The sequence below is a fragment of the Cervus canadensis genome, chromosome 21 (genome assembly GCF_019320065.1).
Source record: "Cervus canadensis isolate Bull #8, Minnesota chromosome 21, ASM1932006v1, whole genome shotgun sequence".
Taxonomy (NCBI): Eukaryota; Metazoa; Chordata; class Mammalia; order Artiodactyla; family Cervidae; genus Cervus; species Cervus canadensis.
Window position 1 is genome coordinate 11,920,355 of NC_057406.1, and position 15,056 is coordinate 11,935,410.

General features: G+C 37.7%; 1 protein-coding gene across 25 annotated transcripts in view; it reads right to left on the reverse strand.

Annotated features, from left to right (window-relative positions):
* WNK1 (WNK lysine deficient protein kinase 1) overlaps positions 1–15,056 on the reverse strand; it is a 128,663-nt gene that overhangs the window by 54,608 nt on the left and 58,999 nt on the right. For all 25 annotated transcript variants that reach the window (XM_043441378.1, XM_043441385.1, XM_043441383.1 and 22 more), the window contains exons 3-4: positions 11,816–12,036; positions 9,764–9,921 (exon numbers count right to left, since the gene is read on the reverse strand). In XM_043441378.1, the coding sequence (XP_043297313.1) occupies positions 9,764–9,921; positions 11,816–12,036 (379 nt within the window). The remainder of the gene's footprint in view (positions 1–9,763; positions 9,922–11,815; positions 12,037–15,056) is intronic.

A 15,056-nucleotide genomic window follows, 5' to 3' on the forward strand; every position in this document is an offset into this window, starting at 1 on the left:
ATTCAATAATGTCTAGTTCAATGTTTCAGTCCATATTACAGTACTTTTAATTAACTTAACCTGGGGCAGAAAGCCCTCACAAGCCAACTTCTACCTACTCCTATCTCCCCAAGTAAATCCAGTCAAACTGGTTACTTTTTCACTGAATACTGCACATTTTCACAAGCATATTCTTTCTACTGCCCCTCTTTTTAGTCAACTGAATCCTACCTCAGTATTCAAGGTACACCTCAAACCACCCAGAGACAAGGAACAACTACAACGTAATTGTATCAACCTTCTGGCACATAGATTATCTACAAGATCCCAGGAAGCTCAACACTCTATATACTGCACTTAAAACACAGCAGCAACCATCTTTCTACATCCTATCACTTTTTTCTTTTTTTTTTCATCCTATCACTTTTTATTTGCAGTCTAATGCTGTGAGAATTACAGATCAACATTTAGCTGGGAGAAGTAAAGTTACTTTTTCTGAGAAATTCTCAAACAAGGATTTCACAACTATTGTTTAGCATCTAAAATGTTGGCAATGACTTCCAACTCTGTGGTTTAAGGTTAATGGTCTGATCTATTACATCTGAATACTAAGACCCTTTAATACTAATCAAATCACAGGAGAGTATTAGAATGACTTTGAAAATGATGCAAAATGTTCCCAGGATACACCAGATGATACACAAAGTTTTTGCCTATGTGTGTAATCTAAATTTACTGGATGGAAATAGGAATAAAATTTATAAAGCAATCATTTCAGCTAATTTCAAGCAGATCTAGATCTCTGGGATTTACATCTTTGGGATATCACCAAAAAAATTCCAACTGCTAAAGAAAAAAATACAAAGTTTTCCTCAACTTTTCAATCCCTATCTAATCAGGAATCAGCTTCACGTGTTTCTGTAAAAAAGTAGGCTGAAATGCAATCTGTTATATAAAGACCAAAAGGCATTTCACTCCAACTGCTTTAATTTTGTTTTTCCTAGACAGAATGTTCGAATCTTGCAATCCAAAGGCTAATGGAATCAGTGACAAAGTCAAATTACACAAAGCAATTAAAAATCCCCATTATTTCTACCTTGGTTGTCAGAAGGCTGGATTCAGCCAGATTCTCACTGGTATGAGCCATTAATTTACAGGAATTTGAACCAACCTTATGATCCCACTGGAAAACAAGCCCTTCAAGCTCCCGACCGAATCTGACTGGCTCTATCCAAGGGAAGTAGCTGACCTCCTGGTTCCCTGAGGCTGATTCCTCTCTGGATCCACGGGAGCCTGTGCACTGCTCCAAACACAGATGCACTCTCCTCCACATCAAAAACTGATGCCACTGCGACTCCTTTACTTGCAGACAAAAATTGTGCTAAGTACATCAGCACTCTTATTTGGATCTTTTCATTGCCAGTAGTGGGAAATTTCAAGATAACTTAACTTTTTCTCTTTTGAATAGGGGCTCAAACCGATGACACCAATGTTAGACTCACCAATCTTAGACTCAAGGCTGTACATTGTCACCCTGCTTATTTAGTGTCTATGCAGAGCACATCATGTGAAACGCTGGGCTGGATGAAGCACAAACTGGAGACAAGATTGCTGGGAGAAATATCAGTAACCTCAGATATGCAAATACCACCACCCTTATGGCAGAAAGCAAAGAACTAAAGAGCCTCTTGATCAAAGTGAAAGAGGAGAGTGGAAAAGTTGGCCTAAAACTCAACATGCAAAAAACGAAGCTCATGGCATCTTGCCCCATCACTTCATGGCAAATAGATGGGGAAACAATGGAAACAGTGAAAGACTTTATTTTCTTGGGCTCCAAAATCACTGCAGATGGTGACTGCAGCCATGAAATTAAAAGACATTTGCTCCTTAGAAGAAAAGCTATGACAAACCTAGACAGTGTAATAAAAAGCAGAGACATTACTTTGCTGACTAAGGTCCATCTAGTCAAAGCTATGGTTTTTCCAGTAGTCAGCTATGGGTATGAGAGTTGCACCATAAAGAAAGCCGAGCACCAAAGAATTGATGCTTCTGAACTGGAGTGTTGGAGAATACTCTTGAGAGTCCCTTGGACTGCAAGATCAAACCAGTCAATCCTAAAGGAAATCAGTCCTGAATAGTCATTGGAAGGACCGATGCTGAAGCTGAAATTCCAATACTCTGGCCACCCGATGGGAAGAACTGACTCATTGGAAAAGACCCTGATGCTGGGAAAGAATAAAGGCGGGAGGAGAAGGGCACAACAGGATGAGATGGTTGGATGGCATCACGGACTCAATGGACATGAGTTTGAGCAAGCTCTAGGAGTTCGTGATGGACAGGGAAGCCTGGCGTGCTACATTCCATGGAGTCACAAAGAGTCGGACACAACTAAGTGACTGAACTGAACCGAACCCATGTACTCTCAGGTGAGAAAACCTGAGAGTTTAAAAACAAAGGCAAGCAAAGGAATAAATTCTAAGGTTTGTATTAGTTAACAGATGTTTAAAATGGATTTTAAGATTAAATCTTAAATGGATTAAATTCCATTTAACATGGATTTTATGCATGCATTAAACATGCATAACATTAAGGATTTCTGATCCTACAGTTAGTATTTCTCCTTCATTTCCCTGGGCAAAATGCTTAACCCCTGAATCTATTTTCTTACCCATGAAATGAAAGTATTATCTACTTATCAGAATATAAAAGATGAAAATAAGATAGTATATGTAAAGCACTTTGCAAGGTGATTGGCAAGAGGCAAGATAATAAATGCTAGCTCATTTGCACTCATTTAAAACTTAGTTCATTAAACACATTTTAAACACTGCTGTTTGTTGAATGTCACTAGATAAAAGAATTGAACAAGAGACAGCTTATTTCGCTACCTGCCATAATGATGCTAATGCTAATAATAATGGTAATACTTAGTTCAGTTCACTCACTCAGTCGTGTCCGACTCTTCGTAATCCCATGAACTGCAGCACACCACGCCTCCCTGTCTATCACCAACTCCTGGAAATTACCCAAACTCATGTCCATTGAGTTGGTGATGCCATCCAATCATCTCATCCTCTGTCATTCTCTTCTCCTCCCACTTTCAATCTTTCCCAGCATCAGGGTCTTTTTAAATGAGTTAGCTCTTCACATCAGGTGGCCAAAGTATCAGAGCATAATCTTCAGCATCAGTCCTTCCAATGAATATTCAGGACTGATTTCCTTTAGGATGGACTGGTTGGATATCCTTGCAATCCAAGGGACTCTCAAGAGTCTTCTCCACCACAGTTCAAAAGAGCATCAATTCTTTGGCACTCAGCTTTCTTTACAGTCCAACTCTCACATCCATACATGACTACTGGAAAAACCATAGCTTTGACTAGATGGATCTTTGTTGGCAAAGTAATGTCTCTGTTTTTTAATATCCTGTCTAGGTTGGTCATAGCTTTTCTTCCAAGGAGTGTCTTAATTCCATGGCTGCAGTCACCATCTGCAGTGATTTTGGAACCCCCAAAGATAAAGTCTGCCACTGTTTCCCCATCTATTTGCCATGAAGCAATAGGACCAGATGCCATGATCTTAGTTTTCTGAATGTTGACTTTTAAGCCAACTTTTTCACTCTCCTCTTGCACTTTCATCAAGAAGCTCTTCAGTTCTTCTTTGCTTTCTGCCATAAGGATGCTGTCATCTGCACATCTGAGATTATTGGTATTTCTCCCGGCAATCTTGACTCCAGCTTGTGCTTCTTCCAGCCCAACGTTTCTCATGATGCACTCTGCATATAAGTTGAATAAGCAGGGTGACAATATACAGCCTTGACATACTCCTTTTCCTATCTGGAAACAGTCTGTTTTTCCATATCCAGTTCTAACAGTTGCTTCCTGACCTGCACACAGATTTCTCAAGAGGCAGGTCAGGTGGTCTGGTATTCCCATCTCTTGAAGATTTTCCACAGTTTGTGGTGATCCACAGAGTCAAAGGCTTTGGCGTAGTCAATACAGCAGAAGTAGATGTTTCCAGAGTTCTGGAACTCTCTTGCTTTTTTGATGATCCAACAGATGCTGGCAATTTGATCTCTGGTTCCTCTACCTTTTCTAAATCCAGCTTGAACATCTGGAAGTTCATGACTCACGTACTGTTAAAGCCTGGCTTGGAAAATTTTGAGCATTACTTTACTAGCGTGTGAGTTAGGTACTGACTGCTAACTGTATTTAGGCACTTCTCTCATTTATCCTCACTACCAATTTAGGCTCAGAGAAGTTAATTAACTTGCCCCAGGTATCACAGCCAGGAAATGACAGTGGTGGGATCTGATCACAAGTAGACTCACCTCCAGAGCCCACTTCCTCCACAGCAACACTGTGTTTCACTCCCTGTAGTTCTGTATTCATGCATTCATCTCACCAATACTGAGTGCCTTGTATCCGCTGGCTCTAAACACTAGGAATATAGCCAAGAATAAGCCAAATAACAGCGCCAGCCCCAGAATGTGTTCTAATTGGGGCTTTAGGTAAACACGGTAAGGTTGTGACAAAGGTCATGAAGAAAAAGAAAATCATAAGGAGACAGAAGTAAAGTGTGTGCACATGTAAGGTCATTTTAGATGGATGGACAGGTAAGGCCTCTCTGAGCAAGCCCGGAGAGTAGAACCTGAATGAAATGCACGTGTACAACAATGACACGCAACAGTTTATCATCAGTGCACCACAGAATATAATCACTCAACTGGTCAATAACACGTCTCCACCCTTCAAGCTGGCAGTTACAGACAGGTTTAAAGGCCCTCAGGTCACAGACTGACACTGCCCTAGACATTTATGGATTCAGTACAGAACTTTGATATGAGCAAGGGACCTGGAATAACAGAGTAACAAATAACCCTGTTATATTCTAGATATGTAATCATGGGCTAGCCATTCTGAGCTTCAGACTATTTATTTACAAAATGTAGATAATACTACTAGCAAATCGCTCCTGTCCAGGGTTGTTGGAAGAATTAAATTACATAATATATGCAAAGTGCTTAATGCAATGTCTAAGACTAGCATGTACATGCGTTAATATTTACACTGCTAACATCTGCTATTTACATGGCAGTTGTACCACTGCAAGGTCAGACATGTAGTATACTATTTCAAGGTGTATTTCAGTAGAGTCATCACTATCGCTTATATAATCATATAAATCACTGTATAGCCTAGGTACTTAAAAACTCCCCACACATTTATCTCAGCACCCAAAACATGAAAAAAAAAAAACCACTAGAAAATTAAAAAAGGACTAATAAAAATTGCCCCTTTTATTTCTCCAATGAAAGTCAGAAAATGGGAATGGAGGTTGGTGAAACCAAGACAGCACTTCCCAGATAAGAAATATAATAATTGACAGTACAGAATAATGAACTGTAGGTAATATGGAACTCAATTTTCACAGCTAAGAGAAAAATAAAGAACAAATAAATGCTTTCAGTATCCTTAGAAATTAAGGATTCCAACAGTTCTAACTGACTTAATGCCTCAAGCTTTTTATTCCAACTTTTCTGCAGCTTGACTTATTTACTATTTTGCATTTTTAAAAAGCAACTCCTGAATAACACAGGAAAAAAAGCAATTAAATAGGGTTAGATTTCGAAGTCAATTTGGTTACTTATGTTAGTAAAAATGTTCCATGAACAATGGAACAAAAATTTATTCAAATAATGTTTGCTATTACAATAATCTTTTTTTTTTTTTTTAACCAAAAATAAGGTATATAGTTCTGGAAGGGACCTGTGGTGATCACTGTTCCAGCTCACACTTCTCAAACTTTAACATACACCCAAAGTATCTTTGGATCTTGTGAAATGCTGGTTTTGATCCAATCAGTCTGGGATAGGGCCAAAATTTTACATTTTTGGGGACTGTACATTGCAGAGCAAAGATCTAAATAGTGATGTGAGAACTGATGGAAGAACACATGAACAGACGACTTTATCAAATGCCTTTCTAATGCTGGAATTCTGACTCTATCAAAGTTACTGTTTTCTGCTTGATTTATACCAAATAGTTCTTCCCATTTTACAGAATAAATTGTGTATGTACATATATAAAGTGTATCAGTTTCTAAGCCACTACTTGATTTCACATCAGTAGGATAAAGTTAATATTTCTAAGGTGACCTTATTTTGCAGGGTAAATTCAACTCCTCGATACTTACTAGTGTCTGACTTGACTGTATCTGGGATTCCTTTAACTGAATCATTTATTTTTAAAAATATCACTGAGTACCTACAACACGCTGAATACTATGCTACAAACACAACACTGTAAGCAAAGATTTAATAAATCAGGCTCTAGAACAGTACCTTTTAAAACACTGTACATTTCATCCCTTCTGTTCCCAACTCCTCTCCAGGTGAGGGTGGCTATAGGTTCAAACAGTTTAAACAATGAGAAAAGAAGGAAGAAACTACAGAAATGTAAAGGACATGCATACAATGCAATATTATTCAGCCATAAAAAGGACTGAAGAACCAATTCATGCTAAAACATGGATAAACCCTGAAAACACTATGCTATATCAATGCATAACACAAAAACAAAGTGTAACACAAAAGGCCATATATTTAATGATTCTATTTGTCTGAAATGTGCATAACAGGTAAGTCAAATCCAGAGACAGAAAGCACATTAGTGGTTGTCAGAGGAACAACTGCTAATGGGTATAGGGCTTCTTTCTTGAGGTGACAGAAAGGTTCTGGCATTAGTGGTAATGACTGCAGAACACTGAATACACTAAAACCCACTGAATTTTACACCTTAAAATGATTTAAACAGTTAATTTTATGGTATGTAAATTTTTATCTTAAAAAAAAAACCCACACAACCCATTGAAAGACTGAAAAAAGATTGAATACCATACTAAGACTATGGAAACTGTAATGTTGGTCTTCCTAGGGTCTATTAAGCTAACACCAGACTTTTTCATTTGAGAAGGGGATTCTCCTCTCAACTGAGCTAGAGCTCGAATTTGCAAATAAAGATTCATCTGTTAATTGATTACAGTGTTTCAAATGCATTATCCTAAAATCAAATTAATTTTTTTTCTTTACACTTACCAAATAACCGCTCATATAAACTTTTACTTAATTTTATGGCAGTGCTATCTGTGCCTGACAGTCTGAAGTCAAAGAGCTCAAACCACTGGTTTCAGCCCTGAGCCTAGTCAACAGGTTTTTACCCAATAGGGCTGACTACATCCGTCACGTACTCATCTTACACAGTCATTATTTTAACTAGGTAAGCATATTTGGTGGGTAAATATGGAACAGGGTAGAATTTAATACAGGTCATTTTTTCATTCTGCATTAAAAAAAAATTGGTACTACCATGTAATTGATAACTTAATTTCTTTACATAGCAGAGTTATCTTTTGGACTTCATTTAACAACAACAAAAAAAAACCCTAAAATTCCATGACCCCTTGAGATATTTTAAGTACCAACCTGTATTTGTTTAGAGAAATAATCAGGAGTTGAATTCAAAAGATTAATCAGAGACACCTACCCCTAGACCACCCAGTTATACCTGGGCAGTGTCTCTGACAGCAAAGCACTATCTGTTAATTATTAACAAAATCTACCAAGTTTCAAGTTAGAATACTGCAAGAGCCACAAAGAAGGGAAGTAGCTGAAAGAGACAGTAGAGAATGTTTAAGTATATGGCTAGCTTATGTGTACTTCACTCTTCTGGTCTGTTCACTATCAAAACATTCGGCATTGCTGGAAGGTAAACAAAGTATTTCTGTGAATAGGTCTTTGTGTTTAAAATCTAGAATGATCACCTCAAGCAGTAATACTAGGTTTAAGATGCTATTTATTCTTTGGCAATAGAAAGAATAAATATGGCCAGTGAAAAATGGTTATTACATTAAAATCTCTTATGTTCTCACCACTGAAGTGATCATTCTACTCTTAAGAGAGAGAAAAGACTGCCTACAAATTATCAGAGCTAATTACTGAAGTAACTACTTGTGCACATTGAGATTCTCCTGTCTACTCCAAGTATAGAGGCTAACGGCATTCTAACAGAACATTACCACTACTTCAGCAGATTGGTAATTATTTACAGAACTCTTCAGAGAACTTTTTAAGTTTTGGTGGCATATGTTTAGGAGTTGGCAACTTTCTGTTAAGAGCCAAAGAGTACATAATTTAGGCTTTTGGAACTAAACTGTCTGTTGCAATTACTCGACTCTACTAATTGTAATATGTGAAAACAGACATAGAAAATACAGAAACAAATGAGTGGCTGTCTTTACTTTCTTCATGGATACTGAAATTTGAATTTCATATAATTTTCACATGTCATCACATATTATTCTTCTTTTGATTCCAGCCTCAATCATTTAGGAATGCAAAACGCACTCTTAGCTCATGGGCTGTACAAAAATGGGTAACAGGATGGATTTGGCCCATGAACCTTTGCTAATTCCTGGTTTAGAGTATAATGGAATGAAGAAAAGTTACAGATGGTTTAAGTGAGTAAATATATTACACTAACCATTCTACATACAAACTGTAAATTTCACAGCCCTAAAATTAAGATATTTAACCTTATAATCAAGTTCAATATTTAGTTTGATCTCCGTTCAGAGGATATGTATTTACAAAGGGTATTTTCATATTATTCTTTGTTTTCATAAAGATTAAGTGGAAAACAACACTTTAGGTTAACTGAATTCTAATCTATAAAGAAAACTGATCTCTCATCCATCCGCTCTGGCCACCTCTAATCCTTTATTTCAGTCTGTTAGTTATTCCTTCAGAATACTGCAATACCTCTTAACTGGGTTTTCAGCTTTTATTAGAGTTTCCTTATATACCCATCCTCTATCCTGCAGTCAAAATAATCTTTTAAAAATTTAGGTCTGATATTACAACACCTACCAAATGTGGGATTTTCTTTTCTCGGCTGTACCAAGTGGCTTGTGGAGTCTTAGTACCCAGTCCAGGGAATGAACTTATGCTCTCAGTAGTGAAGACGCAGAGTCCTAACCACTGGACCGCCAGGGAAGTCCCATGACAACTACCACGTCTTATATTGGCTGCAGTGGTTCTCCCAGCGCTCAAGCACAGTCTCAACTTTCCTTTCCTCCCTTATTCCTTGTCTCTTCTTTTTCCTATTTCCAAACTGCAGACACACAAATTATAGAATTCTTCACATGCAGTATTATCTTAGTCTCTCCCTATTTCACATAATTTTCCTAATCTGATCAAACTCAATCAGGCACAACTACTACATGCTTTGTTACATACTGACCCTAGGAAAACTGTTTTTATACCCTATGGTAGCTGTCTGGTTTACTTATTTTTTCTCCTTCACTGAGTAGTAAGCTCTTGGTAGACAGGTTTGTCTTACTTAGCAATAATATTCAATACCTAGGACCTAAAAAGAAGTCTGGACTATAACAGAGACTTAAATATTTGTTGGATGAACTCATGAGCTATTATGGGTTGAACAGTGTCACCCCCACAAAAGATAAGTTAAAATTCTAACCCTCAGTATCTCAGAGTGTGATCTTATTTGGAAACAGGATCACTGCAGGTGCAATTAGTTAGAAGAGCCAGTCTGGAGTGGGCTGGACACAACGCAATCTGACCAGTGTCCTTATAAAAAGAGGAGACACAGAGAGATGAGGGATGAACACCATGTGATGCTTTCTACTATTGTTCCCTTCTGCATGGTTTGACATTACCCAGCTTCTTAGATATGGCCTAAGATCACCAGTCACTTCTGACAGGACTTACGCTAGTCACTCGACGGTAGATCTGTGCAGCGTTCTGGCACTCTGAGTACGGGTATTCAGACGTGGCCATCTCGAGCATGCACATTCCAAAAGCATAAACATCAACGGATTCATCATACTTCTCTTCATACATCTCAGGGGCCATGAACTCTGGGGTACCTTAAATTAAAAGAAGGATTCAGACTCAATGTGAGGAGAAACTGCAGATGTATTCATGGTGGGGGGGTGGGCGGTGCGCAGCAGAGGGGCTGCCCTGTGAGAGAGAAGAAAGTGGAAGGGGTAAAGATAAAAGAAAGACAGGGAGGAAGTGGGGGGAGAGGAGAGAAATCACATTAGTTTGCTCCATCAAATCTGCTACAGACCTCTCACAGCAATTCCTTTATAAAAAGTAAGAAGAGGACCAAGCATCTGTTTATTTACTGTTTCAAGTGGATTACTGTTATACAATGTCAAAATAGAGCCTCACATAAAAGATAAACTGATATAACTCATGTGAAAACAAATGGAAGAAAAAGGTGAGAACAGCAAAGAGTAAACTAGAGAAAATGGCATCTATCTGTAAGACAGGATGATAGGTTAAAAAGACAAAAATACTTGTCTGCCCCCTACTGTATGAGAGCTGTAAGGTTAACATTTAGAGCTAGTCTCTTGCCAATAACAGTCCATTGATCAATTTCACTTAACACAGCTGTGCAGTAAAAAAAAACCTGACATTCAGTGCATTTTTTAAAATAACATAGTGTAAACGTCTGTGAGGCCACTCACCCTCCCCATAGTTCGCAAATCTACTGCAGATGTAAGAAATGTAGTGAGGGACACCCTATAGACACACAACACACCATTCAGTCTGCATTTGTGTTCTCATGCTGAATTAAGAGTGTGGAGTGTGTGATTCCACACACCAAGTTTCCAATGTTTCCAAAGAAATTAAGCCCAGATACCTCAAATTACAGAACATTTCTAAGAACAGGCTTGCATAATACAGTTTAAACAAGAAAAAAGAAAAAACTCTTGGGCCAGAGATTAACATACCAAAGACAAAGAACTGTTTCCTTTATAGGCAACAGGGAAGGCAGAAGGGAAATACAGCTTTAAATAACTCCCCAGAACACTATTTTATAAGGATGTGCAAATTACTGGTATTCTATGTTCTTTCTTATTAAAATACAGGATTCTAGCCCACTTAAAAATGAGTAGTTTTCTTGCTGTTGTCATCGTCACCTTTTGAGAGAACAGAGTTCATGAGAATTTCAAGCTTTCTAACTGTCGCACGCTCTTCAGAAGGGAAAGTTTATAAAACAATAGGCACTGAACTATATTTCCAGCTGCAATGCCCTAACACACAGCCTTGTCCTGTAAATCAATGACTGTCGAGGAGGGCAATTTGCCCCACAGGGGACATATTTGGCTGTCATGACAGGAGGGAGATGGACAAGTGGGCATGCTACCAGCATCTACAGAGCAGAGACCAGGGATGCTGTTAAGTCATCTTACAACGCACAAGACAGTCCTTACAACAAAGAACTGTCCAAACCAAAGTGTAAACAGTACTGAGACTGAAAACTGTTTTAAGTACATCTTTTGAAGAGTAGAAGAAAAAGTTGATAATGAACCATTATATTTTTACATTTTAAAAGTTTTAAAAGGCAGATTTTTTGAATACAAATATATACAACAGACCTTTTCAGAAACTAAATTATATATAAACTCAATTTCTTTCATGGGGAAAGTTAACACAGTTTATCTATTATATAACTAAGTGTATGATACTAAGCATCAACAAAATGACCCAGGAAGGTGATAGTTCTATTACGTAAGGTTTTGTCGACAAAGTTCACCTTACTTCTCTTCATATAACTTCACAAAACAACAATTGTCTTCAGGATGCTTCTAAAGGCATAAACACAGAGAACTCTGTATCACTTCCTGGGTTCAAGCTATGAATTTTTGAAGGTTTATTTCACATTATAAAAGCTCTGACAGAGTCAGGTTTCTAAATACAGTGAATGTCAGAAAGCCAGTTAGACTTTCACAAGGTACCTGTGAAACATACCTATCACACTCTTGGCAAAAGAAGCCCGCTTCAGGGTGGCCAGACCTAGGTCTCCAATCTTGACTGAGCCTGTGGGGCCAGTGATAAAGATGTTGTCACACTTAAGATCCCGGTGAATAATAGGTGGAGTTCGAGTATGAAGAAACTGAAGTCCTTTAAGAATCTGACGGCACCAGCTTCTCAAAACTTTGATCTTCATCACCTTAAACCTTTTCAGGTACCTAGAGAAGGCAAGGTACACCAAACGGTTATCGATGATACGTGTTTACTGCTTTGAAGAGTTCCATTAAATTCTAGCATATCTGAGATGGGAATATCAAATTTAGAATATTAAGATTCAGTAACCTAAGGTTAGTACTACTTTTAGCAAGGTAAAAGAGGATAGGATAACAAGTAGTTGGCAAGCAAATTCTGATAACAAAGCACAAAAAACAAATCCCTTAAAATTAGATCACTGCCAAGATGACTGACAAGAGGTAGAGTTTGACTTCTGGTAAATGGTGGTGCAACCGTTACTGGATGCAGATATAAACTCCAGTGAATACATGTGCATGAGCAAACACACACACACACCCCTGAAGATTCTACAGACCAATCAGAATCAGGCACAAACTGGAAGGGAGGACACATGAGAAAAAAGGGTAAGCACTAGTCTGTGCAGGTTGCTCAAACCTGTACACAACCCTGTTGCTTTATTGGCTGAGGAAGAAATACGAGGACAGAGTTCAAGATGACCGCAGCATCTAAAACACTGTGTTCAATACAACTTTCTACAACAAAAGTTCGTCCAATACAATATCCACTAGATAAATGAGAATATTTATATTTAAATGAATTAGATACATTAAACTTAAAAAGGTCATCTCCCAGCTGCACCAGTCACATTTCAAGTGCTCAACAACCGCACATGGCAAGTGGCTATCATTCTGGATGGTGCAGATTATAGAACATTCCATCACCAGACAGTTCTGCTGGACAGCAGAGACCTAGAAAGGTGGCCGGGGTGGGGGGTCCAGAAAGGAGGCACAGAAGGGGCGCTCCAAAGTTCTGCATATTCACTCTGCCCACATCTCTGGCTACCCTCTGAAATATGTGTGTATGCAGATTACAAGCAACCCAGCTGACGCTAAAGGAACAGAGTTTTCTGATGAACTGAGGCCAGATGCTATTTCATCTGAAAATACTCAGGGGAAAAAATGAAGCACACAAATGGTAAATATAAAAGAATACACTTTCCTAGCACTATCTTTATGTTACATGTGACTACCTAAAGGAAAATTTATAACACTGTGTTACCAGATCTATACAATAGACATATATAACATAAAGCTTATAGCATAAATTATAAGTACTACGGATAAATGGGCCTATATTTGTGCAAGTTTTATTTTACATGAAATTATACTGTATCAACCATAAACATGCTGTGAAAAGATAAAGATTTAAATTTAAATAAAGATTTGAAGATTTAAACTGTGAAAACAATACCTAAAATGTACACATACACACAAGGAAGTTTAACTAAAAAGCTAATAAAGAAACTAATACGAAATTTTAAAAACAAATTTAAAAAATGAAATTCTGCTTCACTTGGGGGGGGGGATATGAGATAATTAAAGAAAACTTATGATGAAAGTTGGTTTTATGGTCTAAAAATATATAAAGAGTTAATCCTGGAGAATGAGGAAAAGACTGTCAAAGAAAAAGAGTAAGGCATTTACTGAAATGAAGGAAATGTTCTGTATGTTAACAGTTGGTGTTTTTTTAAAGTTTTGACCAAAACTCATCAAATGATAGAACTATGATTAATATTTTCACTGCCTGTAAATTTCATTATAAGGAAAAATCAAGCATACAAATATTGGAACTTTGATGAAATGTGTACTCAAGTGTTTATGGATGTCTGCAACTTAATCTGGAATGAAAAAAGAGGGGAATGACTAGATGAACATATTTGGTAAAGCAGACACAACAGAGGTTAACTAAATTAAAGAATCTAGGGAGAGACCATGTATGTGTTCACTATGTAATTCTTTCAACATTTCTGTACAATTGAATAATTTTTAGATAAAATGTTGGGAAATGTCAATTATTTCTCATTACAACTGGAAGAAAAAACAAAGAATGCACACATATATAAATACGTACATTTAAGCTTGTATATGCATGAAGAAAACAATGAAAGATAAGAATTAAAATTATGACTTTTTAAGAGAAAAACTATTGGGAAAAAGATGAGGCTAGCTTGTATCTCTTTCACATCTATAAAATGATAAAATATAATAGATTGTCTATTAACCTTCTATCTTATAACCTTATTAAACCTGTTTAGAATCACTAGAATATTCTAGGTAAACAATTACATAATCTGCAAACAGGAGCAGTTTTATTTCTTCCCTTCCCATCTTTTTGCTCTCTCCGGGTTTCCCCATTCTTGCTCTGGGCAGGCCCTCTAGAACAGTACGAAATATAAGCAGTGAAAGCAGGCATTTGTGCTTTGTTCCTCATCTCCCAGAAATCAGTGATGTATAAAGATTTTTCATGGATGCTCTTATTTAGTCTGAGGAAGTTTCCTACCACCCCTAGTCTACTAAGAGTTTTTAGTAAGGAATAGATTCTGATTTGTCAAATACTTTTCCCACATATACTTAAATGATCATACAGTTTTTATTCTGTTTATGTGCTGAAAAACATTAATTCATTCTATGTCAAACCAACTTTGCGATCCTGGGATAAACCCTATTTGTCACTGACATACTGAAAGTCCCATGGATAGCAAGGAGATCAAACCAGTTAATCCTAAAGGAAATCAGTCCTGAATATTCATTGGAAGGACTGATACTGAAGCTCCAATACTGTGGCCACCTGATTCGAAGAGACGACTCACTGGAAAACACCCTGATGCTGGGAAAGATTGAGGGCAAGGCGAGAAGGGGGCGACAGAGAATGAGATGGTTGGATGGCATCACTGACTCGACGGACATGAGTTTGAGCAAACTCTGGGAGACAGTGAAGGACAGGGAAGCCTGGTGTGCTGCAGTCCATGGGGTTGCACAGAGTCGACTATGACCGAGCGACTGAATAACAGTGTGATGGCTAGAATCCAATTTGCTGTTATTTTGTAAAGGAATTTGGTACCTATATTCATGGGGGATACAGCTCTATAAAGTTCTTTTGCTGTGTCTTAGGATTTTGGTTTTGGGGTTATGCTGGCTTCAAAAAAACTGGACACTATTCTTGC